At 52.4% G+C, this 25,185-nt stretch overlaps 10 protein-coding genes across 10 annotated transcripts; 5 read left to right on the forward strand and 5 right to left on the reverse strand.

Annotated features, from left to right (window-relative positions):
* Window positions 1-122: 122 nt before the first annotated feature.
* Window positions 123-1,280, reverse strand: QC762_404780 (uncharacterized protein; the record flags this gene model as incomplete). Its single annotated transcript, XM_062889932.1, has 1 exon — window positions 123-1,280. One exon carries the CDS (start codon window positions 1,278-1,280, stop codon window positions 123-125), a length of 1,158 nt encoding a protein of 385 aa, XP_062744069.1.
* Window positions 1,281-2,257: 977 nt separating this feature from the next.
* QC762_404777 (uncharacterized protein) lies at window positions 2,258-3,189 on the reverse strand (the record flags this gene model as incomplete). The annotated part of the gene is given in 2 exon segments (XM_062889931.1): window positions 2,258-3,145; window positions 3,157-3,189. 2 exon segments carry the CDS (start codon window positions 3,187-3,189, stop codon window positions 2,258-2,260), a joined length of 921 nt encoding a protein of 306 aa, XP_062744070.1.
* A 664-nt stretch (window positions 3,190-3,853) lies between these two features.
* On the reverse strand, window positions 3,854-4,957 carry QC762_404770 (uncharacterized protein). The gene is made up of 2 exons (XM_062889930.1): window positions 4,407-4,957; window positions 3,854-4,340 (listed from the first exon to the last, which is right to left on the reverse strand). Exons 1-2 carry the CDS (start codon window positions 4,841-4,843, stop codon window positions 4,211-4,213), a joined length of 567 nt encoding a protein of 188 aa, XP_062744071.1. The 5' UTR covers window positions 4,844-4,957; the 3' UTR covers window positions 3,854-4,210.
* Window positions 4,958-6,079: 1,122 nt separating this feature from the next.
* QC762_404760 (uncharacterized protein) lies at window positions 6,080-7,219 on the forward strand (the record flags this gene model as incomplete). The annotated part of the gene is made up of 1 exon (XM_062889929.1): window positions 6,080-7,219. One exon carries the CDS (start codon window positions 6,080-6,082, stop codon window positions 7,217-7,219), a length of 1,140 nt encoding a protein of 379 aa, XP_062744072.1.
* An 18-nt stretch (window positions 7,220-7,237) lies between these two features.
* GPI16 (Subunit of the glycosylphosphatidylinositol transamidase complex-like protein) lies at window positions 7,238-11,171 on the reverse strand. The gene is given in 4 exon segments (XM_062889928.1): window positions 7,238-8,630; window positions 8,683-9,083; window positions 9,144-11,053; window positions 11,071-11,171. 3 exon segments carry the CDS (start codon window positions 9,512-9,514, stop codon window positions 7,549-7,551), a joined length of 1,854 nt encoding a protein of 617 aa, XP_062744073.1. The 5' UTR covers window positions 9,515-11,053; window positions 11,071-11,171; the 3' UTR covers window positions 7,238-7,548.
* Window positions 9,816-10,918, forward strand: LUC7 (splicing factor; the record flags this gene model as incomplete). The annotated part of the gene is made up of 2 exons (XM_062889927.1): window positions 9,816-10,000; window positions 10,068-10,918. Exons 1-2 carry the CDS (start codon window positions 9,973-9,975, stop codon window positions 10,916-10,918), a joined length of 879 nt encoding a protein of 292 aa, XP_062744074.1. The 5' UTR covers window positions 9,816-9,972.
* Window positions 11,172-11,932: 761 nt separating the features above from the next.
* On the forward strand, window positions 11,933-13,774 carry QC762_404730 (uncharacterized protein; the record flags this gene model as incomplete). The annotated part of the gene is made up of 1 exon (XM_062889926.1): window positions 11,933-13,774. One exon carries the CDS (start codon window positions 11,933-11,935, stop codon window positions 13,772-13,774), a length of 1,842 nt encoding a protein of 613 aa, XP_062744075.1.
* Window positions 13,775-16,483: 2,709 nt separating this feature from the next.
* Window positions 16,484-17,035, forward strand: QC762_404720 (uncharacterized protein; the record flags this gene model as incomplete). The annotated part of the gene is made up of 1 exon (XM_062889925.1): window positions 16,484-17,035. The coding sequence occupies one exon, from the start codon at window positions 16,484-16,486 to the stop codon at window positions 17,033-17,035; it is 552 nt and encodes a 183-aa protein (XP_062744076.1).
* Window positions 17,036-17,390: 355 nt separating this feature from the next.
* On the forward strand, window positions 17,391-25,132 carry CYR1 (cysteinyl-tRNA synthetase; the record flags this gene model as incomplete). Its single annotated transcript, XM_062889924.1, has 5 exons — window positions 17,391-17,646; window positions 17,705-17,797; window positions 17,853-23,508; window positions 23,577-24,909; window positions 25,007-25,132. The coding sequence occupies 3 exons, from the start codon at window positions 17,391-17,393 to the stop codon at window positions 20,033-20,035; spliced, it is 2,532 nt and encodes an 843-aa protein (XP_062744077.1). The 3' UTR covers window positions 20,036-23,508; window positions 23,577-24,909; window positions 25,007-25,132.
* Window positions 20,110-22,539, reverse strand: QC762_404700 (uncharacterized protein). The gene is made up of 2 exons (XM_062889923.1): window positions 21,390-22,539; window positions 20,110-21,315 (listed from the first exon to the last, which is right to left on the reverse strand). The coding sequence occupies exons 1-2, from the start codon at window positions 21,859-21,861 to the stop codon at window positions 20,291-20,293; spliced, it is 1,497 nt and encodes a 498-aa protein (XP_062744078.1). The 5' UTR covers window positions 21,862-22,539; the 3' UTR covers window positions 20,110-20,290.
* Window positions 25,133-25,185: the final 53 nt, after the last annotated feature.

Genomic DNA, 25,185 nt, shown 5'->3' on the forward strand with positions numbered 1-25,185 from the left:
ATTACCGAGATGTCTCATCGTTTAGGCCAGTTCCATGTGACTTGCTGTTCAACTCTGACAACGCTTTGACTACTGATATCCATGGCAGCGAGCGATATCTGAAGAATATGGGTGTAGGCACTCTACACGAGAACGACCACTTTGGCCGCCGACACACCCTTCTTACAGGTGTCGAAACCCTCTTGGATCTTCTCTAGCCCTTTCCCTTCGACAACTTGTGGCTCAGGCGACGGCACAAACTCACCCTTCCCTAATGCCTGCGCCAAGTACACATTCCATATCGCTTTAGCCACGTCTTTGTTCTTGTCATCACCAATATCACTTCCCCAGATGAACTTGTACCCCACGCCCTTGATCTTGGCCTTGGCCACTGTCGTGATGCCAGCCCACACCATATCAACCACAAGCTTCACCATCCCAAACGCCCCCAACCCAAGAAACTCGCCGGGATCCTTGGACCCGCTTACCTGCGAAACAAACTTTGGCTGGCCCTCCACAGTCCTGTAGCCACCCAAGATGTCGATGCATCTTGGCAATGCCCCTGCCCCAATAGCCACAGCCCCAGCACACACCTTGTTCTCACTCTTTAGCTTGCCAATGATGTCCCCCACCACACTCTCACTCTTGTAATCCCACACCTCCGCCGCCCCCAGTCGCCGGACATGCTCCCAATTACCCGCCGAAGCAGTAGTGTAAACCTCATACCCCGCCGCTCTGGCAAGCTGTATCGCGTTACTCCCCACGCTCGTCGCCCCAGCCCACACAATAACCACCTGATTCTTGTCATCTCCCCTCGGCGAAGTCGGCAACGCCAACCCCAACCCGCCCTGATCCCGCCCCAAAAACAGCGCCGTGGCGGCAGTCGAAAAACCCAAAGGTAAAACAGCCGCCTGCTCGAAACGGACATGATCGGGTATCCTGGCGACGAGGTGCTCACGAACAAGGACGTACTCCTGAAACGCGCCCTCGGCCGAAGAGTTAGACCGGCGGTCTGTCCCGAAGGCGTGAGCGACGACCCTGTCGCCGGGGACGAACAGATGGGAGGAGGAGCGGACTACCGTGCCGGCGACGTCGGAACCGAGGATGACGGGGTAGCGGAGGTAGGAGAAGAGGGGGTTGCCGGGGGATTGGATGAACCAGTCTACTGGGTTTATGGCCACGGCTTGGGATTTGATGACGAGGAAGTTGGCTGGGGGCGGGGAGGGGGGTGATGGGGCGGGTTTGATGTCCAAGGGGGAGGAGTTTTTGGAGGTGAGCCAGGCGGCGGTGTTGGGGGACATTGTGATGGGTGTGGTTTGGGGTGTAGGTAGGTAAGTTGATGGTGGAGGAGGGCAAAAGAGGGGGGTCCATATCGGGTGAGATTGATGTTATCGTGGGCTGTGACACGATGTACAGTACGGAGTAATCGGTTGCGGGAGTTGGTACGGAATGTCCCAGCCAATGAAAGAGAGAGACGGCAGTGGATGTTGGTTTGGGGGTGCAGAGAGAGTTGACCTTCCGCCAATAAGATGGGAAGCGAGAAGATCAAGACAGGAACCTTGCATGTCAGACAAAGAATCGATTTTGGGCAGGCTATTGGTGACAATCACAGGTCAGTCCAGTCACTTACACTGGTCGCCGTCTGCATGACATCAAATCAGCATGAGTTTTAGGTGGAGAATGGCAACCGTCTAAAGTCAAAGGCTGGTAATAAGCGTGGTTCAAATCACAAAGTGTAGAGATATATGCCACCCGGCCTACCCTGTGGGTAGGATGTCCTTTTGGTTCCACACAAAGATTTGGGGATCTCACTATAGGGATCCTGATGTAAAGTTAAACCTTGGATTCTATAATCTCTTTGGATATCTATCTAATTCACTAGCAGCCTTTTGTGTTCTGTCCCCCTAGATCTTCTCTTCTTTTTGCGGTAATGAGATCTTGAAAGTCCTCAATCCTTGGTGGGCGATGTCTAGGTTGACAGGAATTTTGTTGTCTAACCCTTCCATTCCAAAGTGTTTCGGGACGAGCAGTGCATGATTTGTTGGAGGTTGTGTAGTGCGTATGGCAACCGTGAGCCTGTGTTGTGTTTTGTAGCATGGGGAAGGGGAGAGAGAAGCTGGGCGTTCTCTGATGGCAAATGGACCTCGATATTGGTGCTTTTATGCCATGGACGATCAATTCTATTCAGGGGTACAATGTTAACGCAACAACAGCCGCAGCAGTTCGTGCCAGCGGGAGTTTGTGGTGCATGCTGCATCTAGGCACCAAACTACACGCTTCAGTTCATGGTCTGCCGTGATCCCCCAGGTGTCTGGGTCCAAACTTCGGAGCCATTCCCTAGAGCCCTAGAGGTAGGCGCCAGCCTTTGTTCCAAGGGTGTGAAGATTCTTCTCAGACACTTGAGATGGATACGACCGGAATCACCTTCCTGGATCCAACAGTACTGTGCGTCGCACTCGGAGCACTGATATGAGTGGCAAGACATCTTTGTCTGAGATGTGAAGATCGCCGACCAATCCTTTTCATAAGGTACAAAGTGCCCACGACGATGAGGCTCTTTGATCGAACGACAGCGGCAGCACAGCTCCATCGAGTCCCGGCTATGAAGACAGCCATGACTGAGGGGCTGCCAAGTTTCCCGGGGTTGCGAAGGGCTTTCGGGAGGGTCGAAGCATGCGCACTGATTGTGCTCGAACGGCAACAGTAATTGGCCGTCCGGAAATGTGACATGGGAACAGAGTCTATTTCCAGACGCAGCCTGGTTTTGGAGAAGTAAACAGCCGCGGAGATACTGTCTCGAAACTGGGACTGAGGTGTTGAGGTCGAAGGCCAAGTAGGTCCAACCAATGTGAACCGATACAGGACGAGGATCGATGAGTTGCATTTGGCCGTTGGTTAAAGGCCGAAAGACGAATGGAGCGTATGCAGCCGTGGTATATGTGGAGTTCGCACAGGAAGAGCAAAGGATGCCATGTAAGTGAATTGACGTCCTTCCCCTCTCAGTTGCGTGTCCAACGAGGTCTGCCCACCTGATCACTTTGTGGGCACACATTCTCACAGCACCCTGGGCCCTAATACAGATGCGACGAAACTTTGACTCCTGGCGTTGGCTTAATGAGAACAGGAACCAGGGGTGGCTTCCTTGGCAGGCGTGGCACCACAGTGTCAGGTTGCCAAAAGGTCTGCTGCCCAGCAGTCGCCATTGGACATATCCGACTAACATCGCACCGCGGCAGCTGACACACCTTCCAACGCCATTATCTTCTCGGAGAAGATCTGCCACGTCAAGGTTTTGTTGGCGTCTGTCAGATCCTTGGCAATATAGAGGAGAAGCTCCTCACGTAGTCGATATAATGGGCTCCTGATGTAGTTGATGAACTGTCGTCGATACCACGATGGATCGTACTCTGGAACAGTTGGTATCTTGGTGGGTTCCATCAGTTCACATGTCGTCGAAGTTGCCGTTTGAAATTGCAAGCTGGCGTGGTTATGGCTAGGCACAATTGCTGGTGTTACATGCAAACCAGCCATGATGTACAAGATATGAAAAGGTTGATAAGGTTGTTGTTGGCTGGTCAGCGGCAGGTTGTAGACCTTATAATGTGGTGGGAAAAGTGTCTGTTAGTCATCTGCGTAAAAAGGTTAACAAGTTCAGCCACGAGCCATATACTACAATGACTCACGAAACTTGGTAGATAACTGTTTCAATTCACCCTGTCCACATACTGGCCAAAAAAGCCTATTGCTGTAAGGTAGACTGGAAAGGCGCCCAAGCCCTGCGCCCACAGAAGGGCTGGAGTAGGACAACATCAATGGAACAGTGAAGAGCGATTGGAAAGAGCAACCAACTGGCCACGGAGCGACCACTTATGCTCAGTGCAACTCAAAACTTTAACTATTGCTACCTAGGGTATTCTATTTACAAAAACCTTTCTGTTAGTCATTATCATTGGCAAGAGCAGAAAGTTAAGATAGAAACATATAGGGTGAAGTAGTTTAACTAAGGTTGGCAATCTTGGTGGTATATTGATTGACACTGACATAAATTGGTATCACTGATACCAATCTATGATGAGAGGACACAATTCTTTCCGTGATGCCTGTACAATCCAAAGAGCAATCCTCCCCTCAGCAAGGCAGGGGACCTTTTGATCAGACTGACATAAGGTACAAAATGGCAGAAGCCGGTTTCGACGTCAATCAAAGAGGGAGTCTTTCCTTGGAGCTTTAGTTAACATTCATCTTCATCTTGGTGTCCGCCGTTGTTATCCTTGGCAGCGGTGAACAGGAAGGTCCCAGCAAATACACCTATCAATACGGCAAGGAAGTATCCGACGTTCATCGTCATCACAGCCAACATTCTGGAAAGAATATACACAGGTCAGCCCCAAACTCAAGGATGGGCCAGTAGATATATGAGCACTTACACGAGATATGCATGACCTGCTATGGCCATATCGAAGCCTGCCCTCGCGAGTCTCAGTGGGAGTGGTGTGTTGAGCCAATAGCTTCGCAAACCCATTAGGATTATCCGGGCACCGCTGACAGGTTTGACAGGCTGTGCAAGTGTTGGTTTTGCATTGCTGGAGCCGGAGCCATGTATGTGCTCGTCAGTCTCCTCGTCGCCGCCAACTTTGTGTCGGTGGTATGCTGGGTACGACGACTTCCTCCCCCAGCTTGCGCGCTCAAGAGTGTGCCGGATAGCCATCAACACATGTGTCCACGCAGCAAGAACCACGAGAAAGATGCACGTTGCCGCGTAGTCGCCTGTGTTTTGAGGTTGCCACGAGGCCCAAAACAGTGGCGTTGATGTCGACAGAACGAACGTCATAGGCATCGTTGACACGGGACCCTCGTGATGCATCTTTTTCGAGCTTGTGCTGGATAGAGTTGATCAAGATCGTAGCAGGTATTTCGATCGGGACGTGAAGGCGTGGAGGAGTCCCGTTGGGGCGCCTGGGCGCATCCCATATCATAATCAGTCTGGGACAGACGGGATGACTTGTTATCTGTTGAGACTTGAAACTCCCCGGTTGGCAGTCGGTCCCTGTCGAGAGGGTATCCGACTGCTTACGACCCACGCATCTTCGTTTACCTCTTCGTTGAGCAAGTTGTTTCCAGAGTCCACTTTCAGGCCAGTGTCATTCGGGACGGAGTCTTAGGAAGGGGTGGCATAGTCAGCTCCTCTGCGTAGTATGTGCCTTCATCGGAAAGCTGTGTACCTTGCTGGCTGGCAAAGGCCTCGGTTAGAGCGCAATTGAGCACTTTATTATGCAGGGGTTTGCCCGATGGTCCCCCAATCCCCTTTCTCGTGGTGCAGGCAGGCTCCGAGTACAATTTCTAAGGAGTTATAAGCCACTGTTAGCCACAGAATGTTCGAAGATACACCGAAGACTGCTGGCCGAGTCTTTGAGACAGTTCGTGACAGCTTGATAGGTGTCAGCCAACAAGACGAGACCATATTCAGATCCAGCCATGTCTGGCACCAGCTTATTTCACTCAATCGACGTCCGCACGTCATCTGCCTTGAGTCCCTTGTTGAACAACTGTAGCAGACTGAATTAATGATAAGCCCTCGATTCATCTTCATCATTTCACGTGGCAGCCGAGAAGCCAGCCCTCTCAAGCTGCACAGTACAGGCCCAGACGTATTGTTAGCAAGGCGAGCAGGCGGCTCACGTCCGTATCATTCAACCGAAGCTTCGACTCTAGGTGCCATCAGGCGGCAGTTCTCGGGGTGCTGCTCATTATCAGGGGAAAGGCCCTCCATTTGACTGATTGATTTGGATGAGAGTTTTGAAGCTCAGATGGCGAGTGAGAAAACAAGGCTGCGATGGAAACACCACACACACATCCACAGCTGCTGCCAGCTGGGGGATGTGTGCCAAGCCTTGTCTGATGCGGGCTGAACTCGAACCAAAGCCCTCCCTCGATTCCCCCACTTCAGGGTGCATCCAAACAACAACAACATCAACACCGTCGCATGTTTTGGTCCCTATTCTTCCCAAGTATCTTTGCCATCCCAACAACTGCTTTTATCCGCTCTGGGACCGGAGAATATAGATATCAAAATACATACCCAACTCTTCTCTTATTCACCATGGACCAAGATCAGTTCGGCGGCCGCACCGATGATGACCTCTTTGCCGACGATATCGAACCTGTCTCGTACGAGGGAGAGGCCGTCGACCCCCCGCCGGCGACCACCTCCAAGCCAGAGTCCGCCGAGGTTCCTCAACAACCAGCGGCAGAGGTTATACCAGACCCTCCTGTTCGCGCACAACTCGGGGGGCTAGCCCAGTCAAGACATAACTACCCAGACAGATCCCGCGCATCCAACAACAAGAGCAACGACAACAGGTCTTTTACCAAGGCACCACCTGCTTCGGCTCCCTCGAATACCACCAATACACCGGCGAACGCACCGTCGGGTCCGAAAAGCTATGTTCACAGGGGGAAATTGAAGACAAACAACAACACCGCCGCGGCGAGCGATATCCGCACGCTGAGTGGCGGTATGCAACGCTCCAGGATGAGTCAGGCTGAGTCCGACAAGATGATGGAGGAGAAAAGACTTGCTTCTGTTGAGAAGGAGCGGAAGTTCCAACGGATCAAACAGGATGAGGAGGAACACGCCATTGCTGTTGCCAAGGGCGAAGAAGAGGCATTGAAGCGCAAACAGGAGGAGGCTGCTGGCCTGAGAAAACGCAAGCCGAGAGATGCGCCCAAGCCGAAGCCGGCCCCGGTGGAGAGAAACAAGTATGATGCAGACCGGATGCAAAACAAGGGTCGTAAAGGGACGAGAGCACCATGGGACCAAGACAAGGTGGATTTAGACCAAGCGGACGCCTTCAGAAAGGGGGCGAATCGCGAAGTAAAGGGATCAACAGGATCAGGGTTGGGAGCAAGCAGGTATGCTTCCCAGGAGCCGAGCCGTGAACATGTCGACCAGGAAAGCGATGCATTTGGAAAACACAGCTCTAGGCAGAACAAACAAGGGAGGACCTTGTTCGAAGCGGACGACGCGTACAGACAAAAGCAGGAGGCGTTTAGACAAAACAAGGGCGGACATCAGCCCTCGGCCGTGTCACAACCGCTCACAACCAAGTCAAGTCAAAAGCCCAAGCCAACTGAGGACTTTCCAGTGCTACCGTCGTCAGGCCCTACCGCTACAAACACGGTGGTCAGTCCCAGTTGGGTGAAGCCGGTTGGAGATTGGGCTGAGGACGTTGAAGGGTAGGTAAACGTCGTCTATGAGGTTGGATACAGCGGCATTGGATATAACACTCTTTCTGGAAACAATCGACGGCGTCCATTTCATTTGCGGACATTCTACCTCCTAAATTCCTTCAAGGTGCTCTACGTGCTCTTCACACCGCTTGGAGTTTTCGCTGATGTTAATCTTGGGTGATTCTTGCCAAGCAGGACATGCGCCGGACTTGAGTGCTGTTCCGCATCGAACCGTGGTAAAGCTTGCGTGGTGGCAAGTGTGAACACCCGAGGATGGTTCAGGCAATTGTTGGACCACCTGTTCTATTATTTGCATAGTGCCAAGGCCCCTCTACGTCTTCACTCCTTCAAAGCTCCCTCTATGCTTTGGGCCGTGTCAACGGTCTCAAACTTGTCAGGTTTTGTGCCTGATTCATCTGAGACGTTGCCAGTCTTGCCCTTCTTGAGCTTTTCCACCAACAAACCAACACGCCCCTGAATCCTCTTCTTGAGCGCAGCCAGACCCACCTCAGGCCCTTCATCCGCAGCCACGAACCTCCTCACCAGGATATTGAACATGCCTCCAAATGCCAGTGCGATAGCTGTAGAAGTAAAAATGATAACGTTATATGGCATGCTGAAATCCGGGGTCGGCAAACTGCACAACAAGGACGTGGTTCGGAGGTTGTAGGCAGCCGGGCTCAAAATGGTAATGACGGCAGCCGCAACATCAAACCCTCTGTTGGCATCCGGAGGGTATTCGGTATATCGGAGAATGGATTTCTCAAAGTCGTAAGTCAAGAAGACAGTGGATGCTGGCGGGACGCGCATGCGCACTTCAAGCTGCGTGCCCCTTGCGCGGTCGACAGCCGGGCGATAGTAGACCTCCTTGATCAAAGAGTCGTCCTTGGCGGTCTGCCCCTGAATGCGAGCGGACATGGTGTGCAGGTAGATGCGCATGAACCACGGAAGAGACTCCATGTAGACAAACTCGACTTCCGTGTCGGGACTTGGGTTGTGTAGGATGGTTTGCACACCACCGCGTTCCTGGCCATGACCCGTGAAGCTACGCTCGGCGTATAGTAAAGGAGTCTCTGGTTTGACGACAACAGCTAACTCATCTTCCGGGGCCGGCAGCACAATCTCGAAATCAACGTCTGGCTGAATCTCAAAGCAGCGCGAAACCCGGTCGAGATTCTTCTTTTCGAGGACGCCATCGGAGTGAAAAACGCTGCGCGAATCCGGAACATGGAGGCAAACCGGTGGAACGGCTGGGTCTGTCAAGGGGCATGTTCCCTTCATCGTTCTGCCAAAGATTTGGGACAGCGTCCAGTCTTGGTTGGCCTGGTGATCGGTCGGGAAGCACGTGTCGGGCGCGTGGTACGATTTCGAGGTATTGCAGGGGAGCTCATGGCCGGGAGGGGGCCTAGGAATCGGGTTACCTGGACCATGTTAGCGAATGACAGTCCCTCGAAAATCAGGGAAAGCCCATACCCCTCGGCCGTTTGGACCGGTCAATATCAAGGACCATATCTATGGTCAGCTCGATCTGCAAGACGCACTCTGCACCGGCGGGGCAGATAGGCTTGACATCAATAGCCATGCTCTGCCATGAGGCATCAAACAGCTTGTGTCCATCGAGCAGGGTGGCAATGCCCGCCTTGCCCTTGCATGGTAGAAGCTTCAGGAAAGGGGTAAGGTTCTCGGTGCACACCACCTCATGGGGCAGAACGCCATAGAGCAAATGTGTGTCGGCGGCAGTCATATTCGGATGGTCGCCCTCGGGCTGGAAGGACATAACGGGTCGGGTGGTTCGAGTGCCATCGATGAAGTTGAGCGAGGCGCAAAAAAGGCCAGAGAGCGCATTCGTCAGCGTCAGCCATTTGTGATCGGCCCTGTAACCCAAAGCTGTCAGTTCGTGGGAGCGGAACGGAAATCATTGTGAAGAGTCATACTCCTCGTCAGTCGCAGCTTGTAGCCAAGCCCACAGCTCGACGCCTGTTCCCCCTTCTCTGGCGCCGCCCCATGGTCTCGCGCCCCAGCTCTCGGAATCCCACCTCCCCAGGCTAAACCTCAGGTGCAGCTCTTGGGTGCCGGCATGTTGGAGAATTTGTCCGAGCGATCGAGGGAAGAATCGGAAGTTGTGCGCTTCAAACTCGGAGAGCGAAGTGTTGGATCGGAAATTGAAACTTGCTAAAAGTGCCGACAGAGGCAGTGGTCGAAGGACGAGCTGTTCGTGGTAGTCTGCCGCGGCGGCAGATGCTGAAGAAAGAAGAGAGGAAAAGGAAACAAACGAGAGCAAAGCGAAGGAAAATAGTTGACGCATTTTCCCAACAATCACGGCGGTCCGTCCATTGGCGCCGGGCAACACATAAGGTACAAGAGAAGACAAAATGTTTGATGTATTTCAGGGACCAAGAAGCCAGTGCATCGTAGGTGTGTGTCTTAGCTGTCGCGACGCACGCACGAGATGACGGCCACTGTCAGACACCGAGCGGCGCCCAGGGGTCAATTAGAGCCCCATAGTAACGGGGGGACCCCACATCTCCCAGCGTGTTGCATTTTCCAGCAACGCCAGCCTTGCAGCGCGGCTGAACTCAACCATCAATTTATTTTCCAAAAAGCATCCCAGCCACACCTTGACGTCGACATCAGCACAGCATACAAGCCAGTTGTCAGCGCTTTTCATCGCTATCTTTCTGATACCTGGACCTCGCGTCACTTACAACATTCAATCTTTCCCATTAGATATTTGCCTGTCTGTTCCCAAAGCCGGCCGGAACCATGGCAGCTGAACAACGAAAGCTTCTTGGTCAGTCCTCATCCCGTCCTATCGTTATTCTTCCTTGCCTCCCTCCATGTCACTAACTCTCCTTTAGAGCAGCTGATGGGCTCCAACCTCACCACCCGCGCCGCCCAGCTTCCCTTAACCGACCCAAAAGTCTGCCGATCCTATCTCGTCGGCACCTGTCCCCACGACCTCTTCACCAACACAAAGGCAGATCTTGGCCCCTGCCCTCGCGTCCACTCCGAGCCGCTCAAGCAAGAGTACGACTCCCTCCCAGACCCCGAAAAGAAGAAACTCGGCTTCGAGCACGACTACCTGCGCGACCTGTCTTCGCGAATCGATGCCTGCAACCGTAACATCGACACACTCCAGCGACGCTTAGAAAAGACGCCTGATGAAGTCCGGCAAACCAACGCGCTGTTGAAGGCTATCTCTGACCTCGGCTCAACAATCGCGAATGGCCTCCTGGAGGTGGAGATTCTGGCTGAAACGGGAGAAGTAGGAAGAGCTTACGACGAGTACTACAAGGTTCGACACGCCCAAGCGGCCAAGGCAGACAAAGAGAAGGAGCTTAAGGCGCTGAGTGAGACGTCTGGGCCATCGGGACATCAGAAGCTGCAGGTGTGCGATGTGTGCGGTGCCTATCTCAGCAGGCTGGACAATGACAGGCGTTTGGCCGATCACTTCTTTGGCAAAATGCACTTGGGCTTCGCCCAGATGAGAAAGGCGTACGAATCTTTCCCCAAGGAAATGAGAGGGAGGTACCAGGGCGGCGGCGGAGGTGGCGGCGGGCATGGAAGAGGAGTGCAGCAAATGGACGACGATATGGGCCATGTTCCCACGGGGCCGGGAGGAGGATTCGGTGATGGCTGGAATAAGGGGCCACGAGGCCCCCGTGCCGGCGGAGGATTCCGTCCGAGAGGGCCAAGAAGAGGGTGGTAGTTTGTTTTTCAGGACGCCCGGTCGTATTTTCATTCTTTGGTTAAGACTGTTACTGCAGGTTGCATTGGCAAGGCGTTTTGGAGTTTTAAGGATGCTGGGTTCTGGGCACAATTTGATTTCATTGGTTGGAATTGTCTCCGCTATGGTCTCACAGATGGCCACACACAAAGGCCCTCGCCCCAACCAACATAAGACAGAACTACGTGTAAGAAAAACATGTTGGGCGCCTAAATATATCCAGCTGCTTCATCTCACTTTTTTTCTTCTGGCGAGCAGCTTCCTTCTTAAGCTCAACGCGGATGGTTTTGTCGAAAGTCAGCATGAAACCCACATGGGATGTGATGGGCATGCATTATTAGTTCTTTCATTGTGTCTACGCACTGCTTGCTTTAGACTTGTACATGGCTTGTTCCACCGGATAAACTCCCCATGAACACGATAACTGTTGCACTGGCACCGGTGGTTGAGCAGGAGCAGCACTCTGGGCTAGAAGAGCCCTGTGAAGAGGAAAAGCAACGACAGGAAGAACACTTTTATGAGGTGAACGAGGCTAATAAGCAGGAAAACCCCAATAAGAAAGAGGGGCCCTGCGATGAAGAGTCGTGTGAAGAGGAAGACCCAGAGAAGAAACAGGAAGAAAAGAGGGGACAGAGGGAAAAGAAGAGACAGGAGCCTGACTGGGGTCCCGTATTCGACCGTCGATATTACGGTTTATCAACACTATTTCAACACCCAACCGACGGACCTTCTGGCCTCTTGCCTGCACAGACAACCTTTCAATACAAACCTTTGGACCCATCCAAACAAGAATTCAGATGGATCTCTCTCCTACCGGCCGAGTTCGAAGACGACATCGTCATCTCGATAGTACACGAGGAGTTTGCTATAGCGCCTGAGGTAGATTACATCGCGTTATCCTACGTCTGGGGCTCTCAGGAAAACCCACAGCCTGTCTTCGTCCAAGACTGCTGGGCACCGAACTATGAAGAGGTTGACCCTAACCACAACATCATCATGGTGACGCAAAATCTCGAGATGGCACTCCGACACCTCAGGGACACAGAGGAATGTATGTCCATGTGGATTGACGCCATATGCATTGACCAGCAAAATGTAGCGGAACGTAGCCATCAAGTGGCGTTTATGGGTGAAATCTACCGCAAGGCCACCAAGACATATGTATGGGTTGGTCCATTCGCAGATGACAGCGACGAGGCGATGGAATGGGTCGACCTGATCGGTGGTAGCATAAATGTCGATTGGGGCGATGAGATGATGAACACCACAGACTTGTTGGAGAAGACAAAGTACGCGCCCATGGCAGATGCATCGGTACCCTATGAATTCGAATGGCCCTGGCCGTTATTGAACCTGTGTCACTTCACCAACAGGGAGTACTTCACAAGGCTATGGGTACGGCAGGAAGTGAAACTGTCACAGAACAAAGTGCTTGTCTGCGGTTTTAAGCAGCTCGATTGGCACTTTTTCGCGACTTTTGCCCGCTGGATGGCAGTGAAACCCTACACCTGCGTGGATAAATATGGAGTATGGACCCAGGAGATGGAAAGGAAGTATAAGGCGGGCAGCGAGTTGGTCTCTAACATTTGTGCGAAATTGTATGATGGTGCCTTCTTGTCCTTTGATCGGCTTCGGTTCGATAACAGCAAGCTGAACTGGAAAGATCCCAGGGACGCAATCTACGCCAACCTGGGCCTGCTCCCACCCGAGTACCGCCAGTTGGGAATCAAGCCGGACTACGACAAAAACCCGGCGGCTATCTTCACCGATGTTGCGGTTCGAGTGGCCACCAAGCTTCGGAGTCTGGGGTTCCTCGAATCCTGTGATCGCACTGCCACTGAGTTGGACAGCCTCCCTAGCTGGGTCCCTGACTGGTCATCGCCCATGAGGATGGCGGCGGATTCAGAAAATATCTGGAGCGCCTCTGCTTGGATATCGGCCCAGGTCGAATACGTGGGCGATGGCGTGTTGACGGCCAACGGTGTACCAATCTCAGAAGTTCAAAGGGTTGACCGCTGGGAGGATGAAAGATCTTACGAAGGCCAGCCCTACATGGTATTCGACTGCATCCGGTCCTGGTGCAAGCATGTACCTGACAACTATGATGAGCAAGAATGGTTCTTGCCAGGCACCGGTCTGACGTGGTTGGAGGCCTGGTGTAGGCTTTTCCTATATGGCAATCTCAGCGAAGTTTTCGAGGCTGGGCAAGAGACAATGGTTCACAGACCTGACTTGTTCTCGTTACAAGAAGCCAAAGAACTCATGCTCATCATTTGGAAAGCACGGTCCTTTCACGAGATATGGTGTCTCTATGATCCGACATGGCAACGCATGGAGAGGTTCCTGTCCAAGATTGGCGACAGGATGAAAGGCAAATCTGTTTTTCGGACAGTAGATCGGGATATTGGAGTAGCATCTTCCTCGGTAAAGGCTGGCGATATGGTATGTGTGCTTTTGGGTTGTCAGGTGCCGGTTGTTTTGACACCTAAAGAAAGGGATGGTTCATCTCCCGACGAGCAAAATCAGTGGCAGGTATCAGGAAGCTGCTTCGTTGTTGGGTCGATGGATGGCGAAGCTATCACGGGAGCATTGCCAGAACACTACCGAACTGTCGACTGGAGATATCGCAAGGACGTGCTTCCCGAAAATAAAATCAATAAGTTTCGTTCTGGTCTGCGTAATGACGAATACAGAACACTGGAAACCGATCCGTCACAAGTTTTAGAGGAATGCGGTATCCCCTGTATTAGATACGAAAGGGAACCACACCTGCTCGAGGTCTCACCAGATGCGTTGCGGGATGTAGGGATAAATCTGCAGCAATTTACGCTCGTTTAAGGAGCTAGGTACCTTCGATCTGATCTTAACAACAATGGAATCGATGCAAATAAGCTTTTAGTTGTTATTGATGAACTATATGGTATGTTAAGCAACATACCTTGCCTTAGTCAGAATGCCTAAATTTAAAATGGGCGAGGTATCGAAAACAACGCGCACAAATGGGTCTCATAATGCCCCTCTATCTCATTTAATCCTACGAACACTGGGGACGTTGGTATGAATGCCCCGAAACCGCCCCGGTCTCCTATCCAAAACCTGTATCCCGCAACTCGTCACCTGCAACCTCACGTCAACATAGCATCTATTCATCACCGAGCATTGCCTTCCTGCTCCAACTACGAACACTCCCCCGGCTCCAACCACAAACTCCTCGCCGCCCTCCTCACTGCTTTTCCCCTTCTTTAAACAGCACCTTCAATTTCCCAGCCGCAAGCATTCACACCCGAGTCTTGGGTTTGTCTGCGGCAAAGACATGGCTCGTGCCGGAAGCAATATTCAAGACCTGAATCGACAAGTTCTCATGTCCCGGAATAGCAACCTGCTTCGAGAGGTACGAGCTGAAAAAGTGTGTTGAGAATGCGGTCCGCCGACCTCCCATTCTTCCATTTCAAGGTCTCTTTGAGGTATGGGCATGGACCGGGTATCACGATGGCGGAACTTTCTGCTTGCTGTTGCTGTAGGATCCTCAAGGTTACAAGGCGGGAGCGCTTGGCCGCAGGTCCTTCCAGGTATGAATCCTCTTCCTCTTCTGTTATCATCTCGGATTCTCTTGCCCTGGCCAACATCATCTTCAGCGATGTCTTCCATGCCGCCATTTGCGCTTGAATCGGACTGTCGCTCGGGCTGTTGTCGTCGAGCAGGTTCGGCATGCGACGGGACATTCAGTACCTCTTGACCATCGTCGTCCACGGGCACCCACACGCATGTTTTGAAGTATGGGTAAGTCGGGACCTTGCGAAGGCTCATTTCTTCAGGTTTGTTCCAGCGGCCGCGGGATACAATATACGGGGCCTCCAGCGTGTTGCCCTTCACCCCCCACTCAATAACAGAAAACGTCACGTCGAGGTTATCGTTCAGCCCGATGCCACGGTGGATGCGGATTGCAAAACGCCGGCCGTGGTCATGGCATGCTTTGAAAAGATAGCGGCAGGACTGAATGGGGCAGATCCATGGCCGGTCGGCAACCGCGCTGTCGAGTTGGTACCCTGTTGGAAGTAAGGCACCATTTATTGGACGAGTTGTCCGTTGTTGTCTGGCCACATGGTATAGGTCCGGTTATCCTCGGTTGTCGTCAGACCTTCAGCGGGAACGGCAGGAGCCGTAAGAGGTGTTACAGCTGTCTGTGAACGAGTAGAGGCGCGAGTTGAAGATGGGGGAGGGGATGGGCTGTCCAGTGTGGACTCCTCTTCATCACGGGGAGCTAGCAAGCCCTGCCTCTGTATCAACTTTTTCGCGACACGGTCTCTAGTCATCTGCACGCTCAGCTCAACCATGGGGTCGTCGGCGAGGCTGATGGGTTTCTTGGATACTAAAAGGGGTAGTTTCGCGTACCCGCCGTGAAGGATCCCGTCGCCTTTTGTAGTACTGTCATATTTGCCAAGCTCGGAAAGGGTTCCATCTATATTGTCATTGAGACGAGATGCGCGGTGTGATATTTGGGTAGTTGGCATGGTCAGCCAGGGCCGACATGATTTCCAGTATCAGCCGTAAAGCTTACATTAAAATGCTTCCCTAGGCCAAAAAGAGCGTCAAATAGCTCTCTACAAGAGCGAATGGGACAAATCCAGGGGAACTCGGGATGGTTAAACTGCTGGTAGCCCGGAGGAAGCATGCAACCTTTGGTGCCCACAATCGCACCATTTTTTCTAGTATATGATTGTTAACGAGGAGTGCAGTACGGAGGTTTTAGGGGGAAGGGTAGCTCTCGCTGTTGAGAGCGGTATCAAACTCTCGTTGAATTTCTGGCGGAGGGACGTTGGACAACCTCTTAGACGCCTTCTTGTCGCCCACGTGGATCGTTTCTTCAAGGTGCACAATCGAGGGCTCTTCACTGACGGGTGGCTGTGGAGTGGGGGTGGCATCAGAGTGTCGAGTCTCACTTTCGACAACTGGTGTGGGAGATGGAGGGGGGGAAAGCCCGCTGACTCCTGTTCGCCTCATCATGAAGGGTTTTCTCGGTGCCGGTGCAGGCGCCTCCTGAGACACAGCGCCATCTTTAGGCACTTCCATGGGTGGGGAAATTTGTTGTAAGGAACAAAGCCACCTTGATGCTATTGGGATTAAAAAAAACTCTAAGAAAAGGCCTATTTTTACCTTGGGCTCTTAACGATGTGGAGGTGCTCGTTTAACAATTTGAGCAAACAGATTTCGACGTGTCGAGGCCGCGTTTGTCAGGGAATTGGCACGCTGTAGGAACTCACCGCCGTGGAAGCAGTGGGTCGCTGGTCCATGTGGTCCATGCTTGGGCAGATCTCGCCAAACCTTAACTTGACGTCACCTCAACCTCCAGCATGACTAGAGATGGCGACTATGCCTTGCCTGCAAGAGCATGAATGAAAATCTTGAACGAAACCACTGCCCTAGTGTGCCTTGTTAACAGACTTGGCCGCGCTGGGGGTAGGAGGCAAAGCCCCAGCCTCAATATAAATCCATCTGGCCAAATGCTGGCCTGAGTATATATCTTGGCTGGATCTCACAACTCAAACCATGGGCATTTCTCGCATCACATCTTCTTCGGGTGCAATGAACGTCGGATATCTTAGCATGGCAACCCCATCACAAGCTCAGCTCATACAAGCCCCATCACGCTCATCCGTGACAGGCAAGAAAACAGTCTTTTTGGCCGGCACAACCACTCGAACTAATGGGCCAGAGTGGCGAGACACACTGTTCCACTCCATCGCACACCTCCCCATTACCGTGTTCAACCCCCTTCGACCGGACTGGGACAGCTCATGGAAGGAAGACATCGACTTTGCGCCCTTCCGAGAACAGGTGGAATGGGAGTTTGACAGGTTGAACCAGGCCGATCTGGTGGTGGTGTATTTTGGACCCCAGACAGACGCGCCCATCAGCCTGTTGGAGTTTGGGCTTTTTGCAAGGTCAGGCAAGTTGATTGTGTGCTGCCACAAGGATTACAGGAAGCGGGGGAATATCGAGATTGTGTCGCAGAAGTTGGGTCTAAAGGTTTTGGATGCAGTTGATGGTGATCTTGTTGACGAGGTGACGCGAAAGCTGCAAGAGATGTTACAAGTATGAGAGAGCAGTATAAGAGGCAAATCCTTGTGTTTAAACCTCCTTCCTTCTCTTAATATGCCCTCAGTACTGCAAGTAGTAAACAATGTGTCTTGTCCTGCGTTCTCAGTGCCTGGGCAGGGTGTGGCTGGTGTGAGCTTGCCAGCTGAGTAGCTGCGCCACATTGTGGTGGGGAACAACCCAATGGCAGGTGCCCCGCCAAAGCGGTTTGAGATGTCGCAACATCACGGCTTTGACTCATCTTCAACCGGCCACGGTGACCTTTATTTCTATTCTACATCCAGACACTTGCGACGCAGCTAGACTGATTTGACCCCTCAGAGGTCATTCCAGAAACTGCAACTCTCCCAGGTCCTGCATGCGCTCCATCGCCGGCACACGACCATTTTTTTCTTCATTGAAGAAGTTAACGCCAATCGCCAGGCAACCCCCGAGGTACTTCCGATTTTATTCACAGTCAAGGATGGCGTCTATCACAGTCCACAACTCTCTAAAGCCCGGTCCGCCGGTGCCCTTCGTACCCAAGACCGACGGCAAAATCTCGTGGTATGCTTGCGGGCCAACAACCTACGACCTCAGTCACTTGGGCCATGCCCGAAACTATCTATCCAACGGTATAGTTTGTTGCAATCATTTACCTTGATTAGCTTCTGAATCTAATCAAAATCTCAGACATCATTCGCCGTATATTCCAGGACTACTTCGGCTACGAAGTCAACTTTGTGATGAACTATACTGATGTCGACGACAAGATCATCATCAAAGGTACACTTGACCGTTATCCTTGTGTTTGAAACTAGAGCCTAATCTATCGATTTAGCCAGGAGACAGCGCTTGCTTGACTTGGAAAAAGAGAAGTCGTATACCCCCGAGCAGCTCCGAGAACTCGTCTCCAAGGCCTTCCAAGCGTATGCTCAAAGCAATCTTCCCCTCTTGGTAACCCAGGGTCAACCGGAGTTGGATGAGAACAATTACCAGGCGCGTAAAGATGCCGCGTACGGTCAGGTTCTTGCAGGAGGGACCCTCAGTGGAGAGGGTAGGCCAGGGGACGCCGAGGCCAAGATCAAGATGCACCTGAACAACATGGACTCGGCAGCCAAGTCCCTCCAGACTTCCTCCGGCTTTGACGGTGCTGAAGATATTCTGCTTCCCTATCTCGATTCTCTGTACAAAGAGACGATCGACACCAGCGATCAGACCATCTTCACTGACCTCACTCAGAGGATGGAAAAGGCCTTCAACGATGACATGGCAGCCTTGAATGTTCTGGAGCCTACCGCCGTCACGAGGGTGACTGAATATGTGCCCCAGATTGTGTCCTTTGTCGAGCAAATCATTCAGAAGGGGTTTGCATATGAGGCCGACGGCTCAGTCTACTTTGATATTGGTGCCTTTGAGAAGGCTGGGAATACCTACGCAAGACTGCGCCCGGAGAGCAGAAACGACAAGGCCCTGCAGGAGGAAGGAGAGGGCTCTCTTTCCAAGAGTTCAGGCGGCCAGAAAAAACGCGACGCCGATTTTGCACTGTGGAAGCAGAGCAAGCCCGGTGAGCCATACTGGCCCAGCCCCTGGGGTCAGGGGAGACCTGGCTGGCACATTGAATGCTCCGTGATGGCCTCTGATAAGCTCGGCGACAACATGGATATCCATTCGGGTGGCATTGATCTTGCCTTCCCTCACCATGACAACGAGCTGGCTCAGAGCGAGGCCTTTTTCCACCAGTGCGGCAAGGGCGAGCACACATGGGTCAACTACTTTTTGCATATGGGTCACCTTTCAATTGCCGGCAGCAAGATGAGCAAAAGCTTGAAGAACTTTCAAACAATCCAAGACGCGCTGGCTACCACATACACAGCGCGAAACATGCGCATCGTCTTTTTGATGGGCCGATGGAACGATGGTGTGGAGATCTCGGGAGATATGCGCAAGCAGGCCGATAACTGGGAGAATACTGTCGACAACTTCTTCACCAATATCAAGGCTAAGCTTGCCGAGGTTGATGCGCCAACCGATGGTGTCAAGTACCTGTCTCTCACAGGCGCCGGAAACAGTCTCATTGAGGACCTTGAGCAAGCGAAGAAGGACCTCGATGTGGCACTTCGCAATTCCTTCGACACTCCTGGTGCCATGCAAGTGATCCTGCGCCTGGTCCGCAACGCCAACATCTACATGAACGACAAGGCAAAGTCATCTAATCTTCAGCCTGTCGAGGCGGTGGCCCGCTGGGTGACAAAGATCGTAGGTATCTTTGGCCTGGACGCTACCGCAAAGCCACCCTACGATGGCCTCGGCTGGGGGTCATCTTCTGCTACCGCTGCGGATGACATCGACCCCCAAACAGCGATCAAGCCCTACGCTGCTGCGTACGAGAAGGTTAAAGCCGATGTTCAATCGCTTCACCTCTCTGCCTCTTCGATTCAATCTGCTCTCGAGCACTCCCCAGACGCCGAGTTTGCTGAAGTAGAGAAGAGTGGCGAGAAGGACGTGGAGAAGTTGGCGCTGCCATATCTTCGTGCCACTTCCCGTCTCCGCGATGAGCTACGGGCCATCGTCCCAACCCTTGCTTCAGAGCCTCAAATCAAGCAGGCTGTTCTCGCCCTCAGTGACCGTATCCGCGACTATGACTTGACCGACCTTGGCGTACAGCTCGATGATCAAACCGATAAGCCGAGTCTCATCAAGTTTGTGCCTGCTGCCAAACTTATCGCTGCGAGAGAGGAGAAAGCGTCCCAGCTTGCTGAGAAGGCTAAGCAAAAGGAGGAGGCCCGGAAGGCTAGAGAGAAGGCCGAGGAGGAGAAGTGGGCCAAGGCCAAGGTGGCCCCGCAAGACATGTTCAAGGACGACCCCAAATATACCGAGTGGGATGCTGACGGTCTGCCGATAAAGCTGGCCGAGGGGGGTGAGCCAGTGCCCAAGAGCCAGGCTAAAAAGTTGAAGAAGGACTGGGACAGGCAGAAGAAACTGCACGAAGAGTATCTTGCCAAGTTTGGAGGCAAGGCGTGAGTCAGCTATCAGCTGCAGTTTAGACGACTAGGTATCTCTGCCTACTTTTCGGGGTGAAATAGAAAACTCATGTTGTCGCTGTTAGCTGCCTTGAAATAGTGAATTGAGCCGACACACAATCGAAATCAAAGTTTGAATACAAACTCGCCCCTAAGCCCTGAACGCCGCGCATGCTCTAAAGGAACCCAACCCAGCCGTCTATCTCTCCTCGCCAAGTCTTATGTACACTGCTATATCAACGACGATAACCCGCAACTACATGATTAACCCCACCACCAAAGCTCCCACAACAGCTTTCCATACATCGATTTTGAGAGAATAAGCCTTGGACTGTCCGGTTGGGTTGATCCCCAGCGGGCCCGTCCCGCTCACCCTTGTGGCCACTGGGCCGGGCCCGATATCGATACCTGTGGGTCCCACACCGGTGAAGGTCGCCGTAGGGCCACGTTCAGCAGTGACATCCAGATTATTGTTCCCAGACGTCGGTCTTGGAGGCGGTGCCGTGCACCGGCCTGTCGCACTGGGCACAGCATCTGGCCCCGTGCTGATGGCAATGATGTTGCTTCCACAATTCGCCGCCTGAGCCAGGTGCAAGTTTCTGTTGTCTTGATCAAACACCACGTAGGCCGCTCGCAGGAAGGTGTCTCCCAGCACCGGCTCCCCGTCGTCATCTGGGAGCACGCCCAGCACGCAGTACCCCTGAACGTGCCAGATGAAATCGTTGAAGGGCACGTTGATCACTTTATCCCCAAAGTAAAAGTCAATGGAGCCTTCCAGATCAGCAACATTGCAGTCGAGGAAATAGAAACCGGTCGAGGGGTCGTATTGGGTGTCTGCGAAGCTGGAGGCGAAGGCTTGGTAGATTCGTCGGGGAAGTCGGCTGAGTGTTCCGCCCGAATCGAGGAAAACAGGGACTTCAAGCTCTTGTGATCTTTCGACTAGACCGTCGGGGTATGTTAGTCCCACGCCGCTCATGGTGACATAGTATCTGTCCGCTCCCCTTGGAGTTTGGTTCTGAGGCAGCATAGGGAGCTTGGCTAGAGATCCGATGTATTTTCCAGTGTCCACGCCGCCAAAGATGAGCGCTCCCTCGGGGGAGTCGACGGTTCTAAGATCCATGCTGAAGGCTCGCGAGTCGATCAACTTTTGGTCTTTCATCGTGTCGAGAATGTAAGGATACTCGTTGACTCCTCGAATAGGGGGTGAGAGGCCAAGGATTCCCAGGGGGATATCGTGGGACTCGAGGGCTACGCCGATGACCTGGTTTCTAACCGTGGCCCCTGTCATGTGGAAGATCAACATATGTCACAGCTCGGACGAGAGCATGGCGTTCCAGCAAGAGATTCAGACGCACCTCCAATTTTGACACTCTCTCTAACATATTGTATTGTCGCATTCCCTTTCCCATACACGAGGATGTCGGTCACGCGCGTTGCGTTCAGACTTGAGCTCTTCCTCCAGTCGTAGACCGGAAACGATCGACAGTCGTCAGGCACATTGGCAGTGTCACATGTTGGGTTCACCCAAGTGTCTGGCGAGCCAGTATCCAGGATCAGCGTCAGTTTTTGCCCGGGTGTCCCGACCTCTATGTCGACGCCGTAGCGGGTTCCGGTGAACTGGTTTTCAATGGTAACTTCATTTTGTCGGCCTCGGATCAGTTTTGGTGGCGCTGGGTTGGGCAGCACATTAAGCGGGGAGCGGATGAATCCTTCGCCGCGTGTTACGAGCGAAGGGTTTTGCTGTCTGGAGCTGTCCGGCGGTGCGGAGAAATCATGTGCGGAGGCAAGGACAGGGGCGGCACTGAGGAGGAATCGAAGGGGTATCATGTTGAGAAATATAATTATGTACTCCAGGCTCAGATGAGAGCTTCTGGCGGGAGAAGAAGAGATCTACACGGAGAAGGGTCACCCCAAAAAGATGGAAGACTGACATCGAGGGTCCATCTTTGGTGATCGGCTCGGCTGATTCGAGCAATATATGCGGTCTTCATGTTACCCTGGACATGCATCTTCCATGCCGGATTCGTCACACCCTCCCCGAGTTTCCTCGAAGCTGGAGATGGGCCATGGCTAATGGCTGGGAGGCAATAACGATGCATAGTATTGATCTCCGATTGGAAGGAAACAAGCCGGATGGAGAACGAGGGGGTCTGCGGAGCACGCTGAATGGACAAAAACGAGATGTGGCGTCTTGGTTGTGTTGCGCGAAGGCTTGCAGCTGAAAAGTTGGCAGAGCCTCGTCAGCCAGTGTCTGCATTGTTGACCGATCCTCGCGGAGGCCACAACCAAGGACGACTGCGCCTCTCAATGCACTGCATCTCTGGCATGAGTGCAGAATTGAGCAGGAGTTGCGCGATGGTTTAACCGAGGGTAAAGAGCCCGAATACGTGATACTCAGGAAAACTCTTTCGCATAGAAGGGTGCTCTGTCGTTGACGATGCCCAGGAGAGAGAATCATGTTTGGCATCTTAACCCCGCAGGGGCTGAATAGGTACCCCAGTTGTTTGCCAGGAGCAAAGAGGGGATGGGTGCATCAACGGGAGAAAGATAGCCCACATATTTACTATTTTGAACCCTAACTCCCCCGCTAGCAGAATAGCTCAAAACTTAGCTCCGGTAGAAAGTTCCAGCGACGAGCTTGTTTCAACCTCGTCTCCGCCGTCGCTACCGGACACTGGCACCAGCACAGTGGATGTTGCCGCAACGCTTTCATCAGCCACCCGAATCATCACAAGTTCCCCAGGCCGTTGATGTTCGGAGTACCCGATGATCAACACATATCGAACTACGGAATATTAGTCAACTTCAGCACGAATCCCCAGACAGTAGGCCGTGCCGATTCATATCCGCCTGCGCCTTTGTAAATGGCCGTGACAACGGCCATGTGTCTTATGGACTTAGCGAAGTGGTTTATAATCATCAAGTCCCATGAAAACTACGACTTGGGATGAAGCTTTCTCTTGAATATGCAAATCCACTCTGGTATTTATCCCAAGCCCATATTCTCACAGACGCGACCGGTGGGATAAAGAGCAATCTCGAGACCGGCTGGAAGACAATGCCCCAGCAAGTGCAATGGTGAAGGACAATACCATTACAATTGACACACTATGCAACAAGCGTCTCATTTTAGGGACAGCTAGGGACTTGCAACCAGGTTCCGGGTTCTCAACGCTCCGAATTAAATTCAAGCCAAACCCCGTCTGATGCAAGCGCGTCCTCGGCCAAAGCCGTCAGCGGACCCCCTGGCGCTATGGGTAGCACGTGTGGGAAGTGGCGAACTTTCTCCTTGCTGTTTATTTACCCCATAGTCCAGCACAACTCATAGGAGTTGTCTTCCAAGTTCGAGTATATGGAACTTGAAGACCGGACCGTCGTGAAACATTGCGACCCATACCATCAGCTTGAGATTTCTGTGCAAGCAGCTCCTGAGTCTATGACATGAGCAACACGATGCATATCTTTATAGATCTGGTGAGTTGTCTCATAATGCATGGTTTGGTTTGTTACCTACACTGAGACAGCTAACAGGCCATTGCAAGTCTGGGAATGGCAGTCCAGCAGCAAGTTCTTCCGCTTTGACACCAAAAGCCGAGGACATTCATTAGTCATCTACAACCCGTGCCGAAAATCCTGGCTTCCGACCTTCGAGGCATGTGCGCTGGGGTAGATCTCACCCTCGCTATTGGCAACGACGCAATGCGGTCGCTGGACTCGAACACATGCTCTCCTACACAGGCAATGCATATGGTGGAAGTCCGGAGCGGTTGAAGGGACAGGCGGATGTCGAGCAATCACCTCCCAATGACGCCGGAGTTGGAACGGAGACCCAAACCAATGAACCCCGGTCATTACAGACGGTCGACTCCCAAGACACACATCCTGCTGTGTCCATGGGGAAAAGCAGCCCATGTTCTTTCCCTGCCTTGGTATTGCGACCAATCTCAAAAAGAACAAGATCAGTCCGCCGTGACGATATCCTTCGTCGAAGATCCAGTCGCTCACTGCCCTGCCCTCATGGAGTCAGCAGTGGTCGGACCACAAGGATCATTTGATCTAGGGCCTTGCCAGGAGGAGGAGCCAAACCAACCACCCCTCTGAGTGTACCGTATCTCTGGATATTTGCCTTTCGTGAACGGAGACCTGTGCAGCTGTTGTCGTGGTGAAGGAGTATTTGGTCACGTCAAGGGCTAGATGGAGAGCAGTTTCGGCAGTTGCGGTTCAATTACAAATCCTGGATTATCAAGGTCATTTGTTGGTTGTATTGTTGGGGGTATGTTGTACCGAATTTGTGTACTGTGATTTTTGTTATCATTTGGGTGTTGTTTCATGTCCTCGATCCCTTTGGAACCCCTGATTATCGTCGTGACGGTTAAGGGCTTACGGCTGGGTACAGGCGTAGGTCACAGGTAAAATATTGAATTGTCGGATAAAGCAGAAAAGAAAAGGAAGGTAAAAGAGGTACAATGCCCACGAGGTCCCCTTATACTTCTCAAACCCTCCGGACTTCCTGCCAAATGTATGGAATTTCCACCAGAATTGTCCGAATATCCTACGTCAAGTGCAAACCTCACACGTCAACCGTCACCACGTCACAATAGCCCTAACCCGGATATAATCCCATAACAGTGGCAACATGAACAGTGTAAACACAACAACTCACGAACTAACTCACCTTGACATAAGAGCGTCACATGACTTTGATGCATGGCAATACCGGAGATCTGAGGTTCATATGATCTCAATAGGAAAACATCCTTGGAGGTTTTCTTAAGTCCGTGAGGCTCGCAGAGGAATTTTATTTTGGCGAGGGTCAAAGTCTGTCCCTGGCAAACTCGAAGTCACGCCAACAAGGGAGCTCAATTGCAACTATTCGTAGGTAGTGAACATCTCTTTGTTTCAGCGGCCGCAGCATCTTCATCTGCATGTTGGGCTCTAGCGGTTGTTAAAGAAAGAAACACCATCGCAACAGATCTCGAGCTTGTGATGCAGCACAGCCTCTTCTTATCCTCCAAGACGCAGGCACCAGCAAATCGCAAGAGCAGCGGGACTGCAGATCACGACAGCGCAGCACTAACTGTTAGGATCTCAGCCCCTGCAAAGATCACTGGGCATGGCCCGATTCAGGAAGGTTTCTTGCCTATAGCGTCC

The sequence above is a fragment of the Podospora pseudocomata genome, chromosome 4 (genome assembly GCF_035222375.1).
Source record: "Podospora pseudocomata strain CBS 415.72m chromosome 4, whole genome shotgun sequence".
NCBI lineage: Eukaryota > Fungi > Ascomycota > Sordariomycetes > Sordariales > Podosporaceae > Podospora > Podospora pseudocomata.

Excerpts from the sequence above, each read along its gene's own strand:
- QC762_404770 (XM_062889930.1), bottom strand. The coding sequence starts at position 4,843 with ATGCATCACGAGGGTCCCGTGTCAACGATGCCTATGACGTTCGTTCTG. Across the intron at positions 4,341-4,406 it reads GCAGGTCATGCATATCTCGT|AATGTTGGCTGTGATGACGA; the intron begins GTAAGTGCTCAT and ends TATTCTTTCCAG.
- GPI16 (XM_062889928.1), bottom strand. The coding sequence starts at position 9,514 with ATGCGTCAACTATTTTCCTTCGCTTTGCTCTCGTTTGTTTCCTTTTCC. Across the intron at positions 9,084-9,143 it reads CAAGCTGCGACTGACGAGGA|GGCCGATCACAAATGGCTGA; the intron begins GTATGACTCTTC and ends TTTGGGTTACAG. Across the intron at positions 8,631-8,682 it reads CCGGTCCAAACGGCCGAGGG|GTAACCCGATTCCTAGGCCC; the intron begins GTATGGGCTTTC and ends AACATGGTCCAG.
- QC762_404700 (XM_062889923.1), bottom strand. The coding sequence starts at position 21,861 with ATGATACCCCTTCGATTCCTCCTCAGTGCCGCCCCTGTCCTTGCCTCC. Across the intron at positions 21,316-21,389 it reads AGAGAGTGTCAAAATTGGAG|GGGCCACGGTTAGAAACCAG; the intron begins GTGCGTCTGAAT and ends TCCACATGACAG.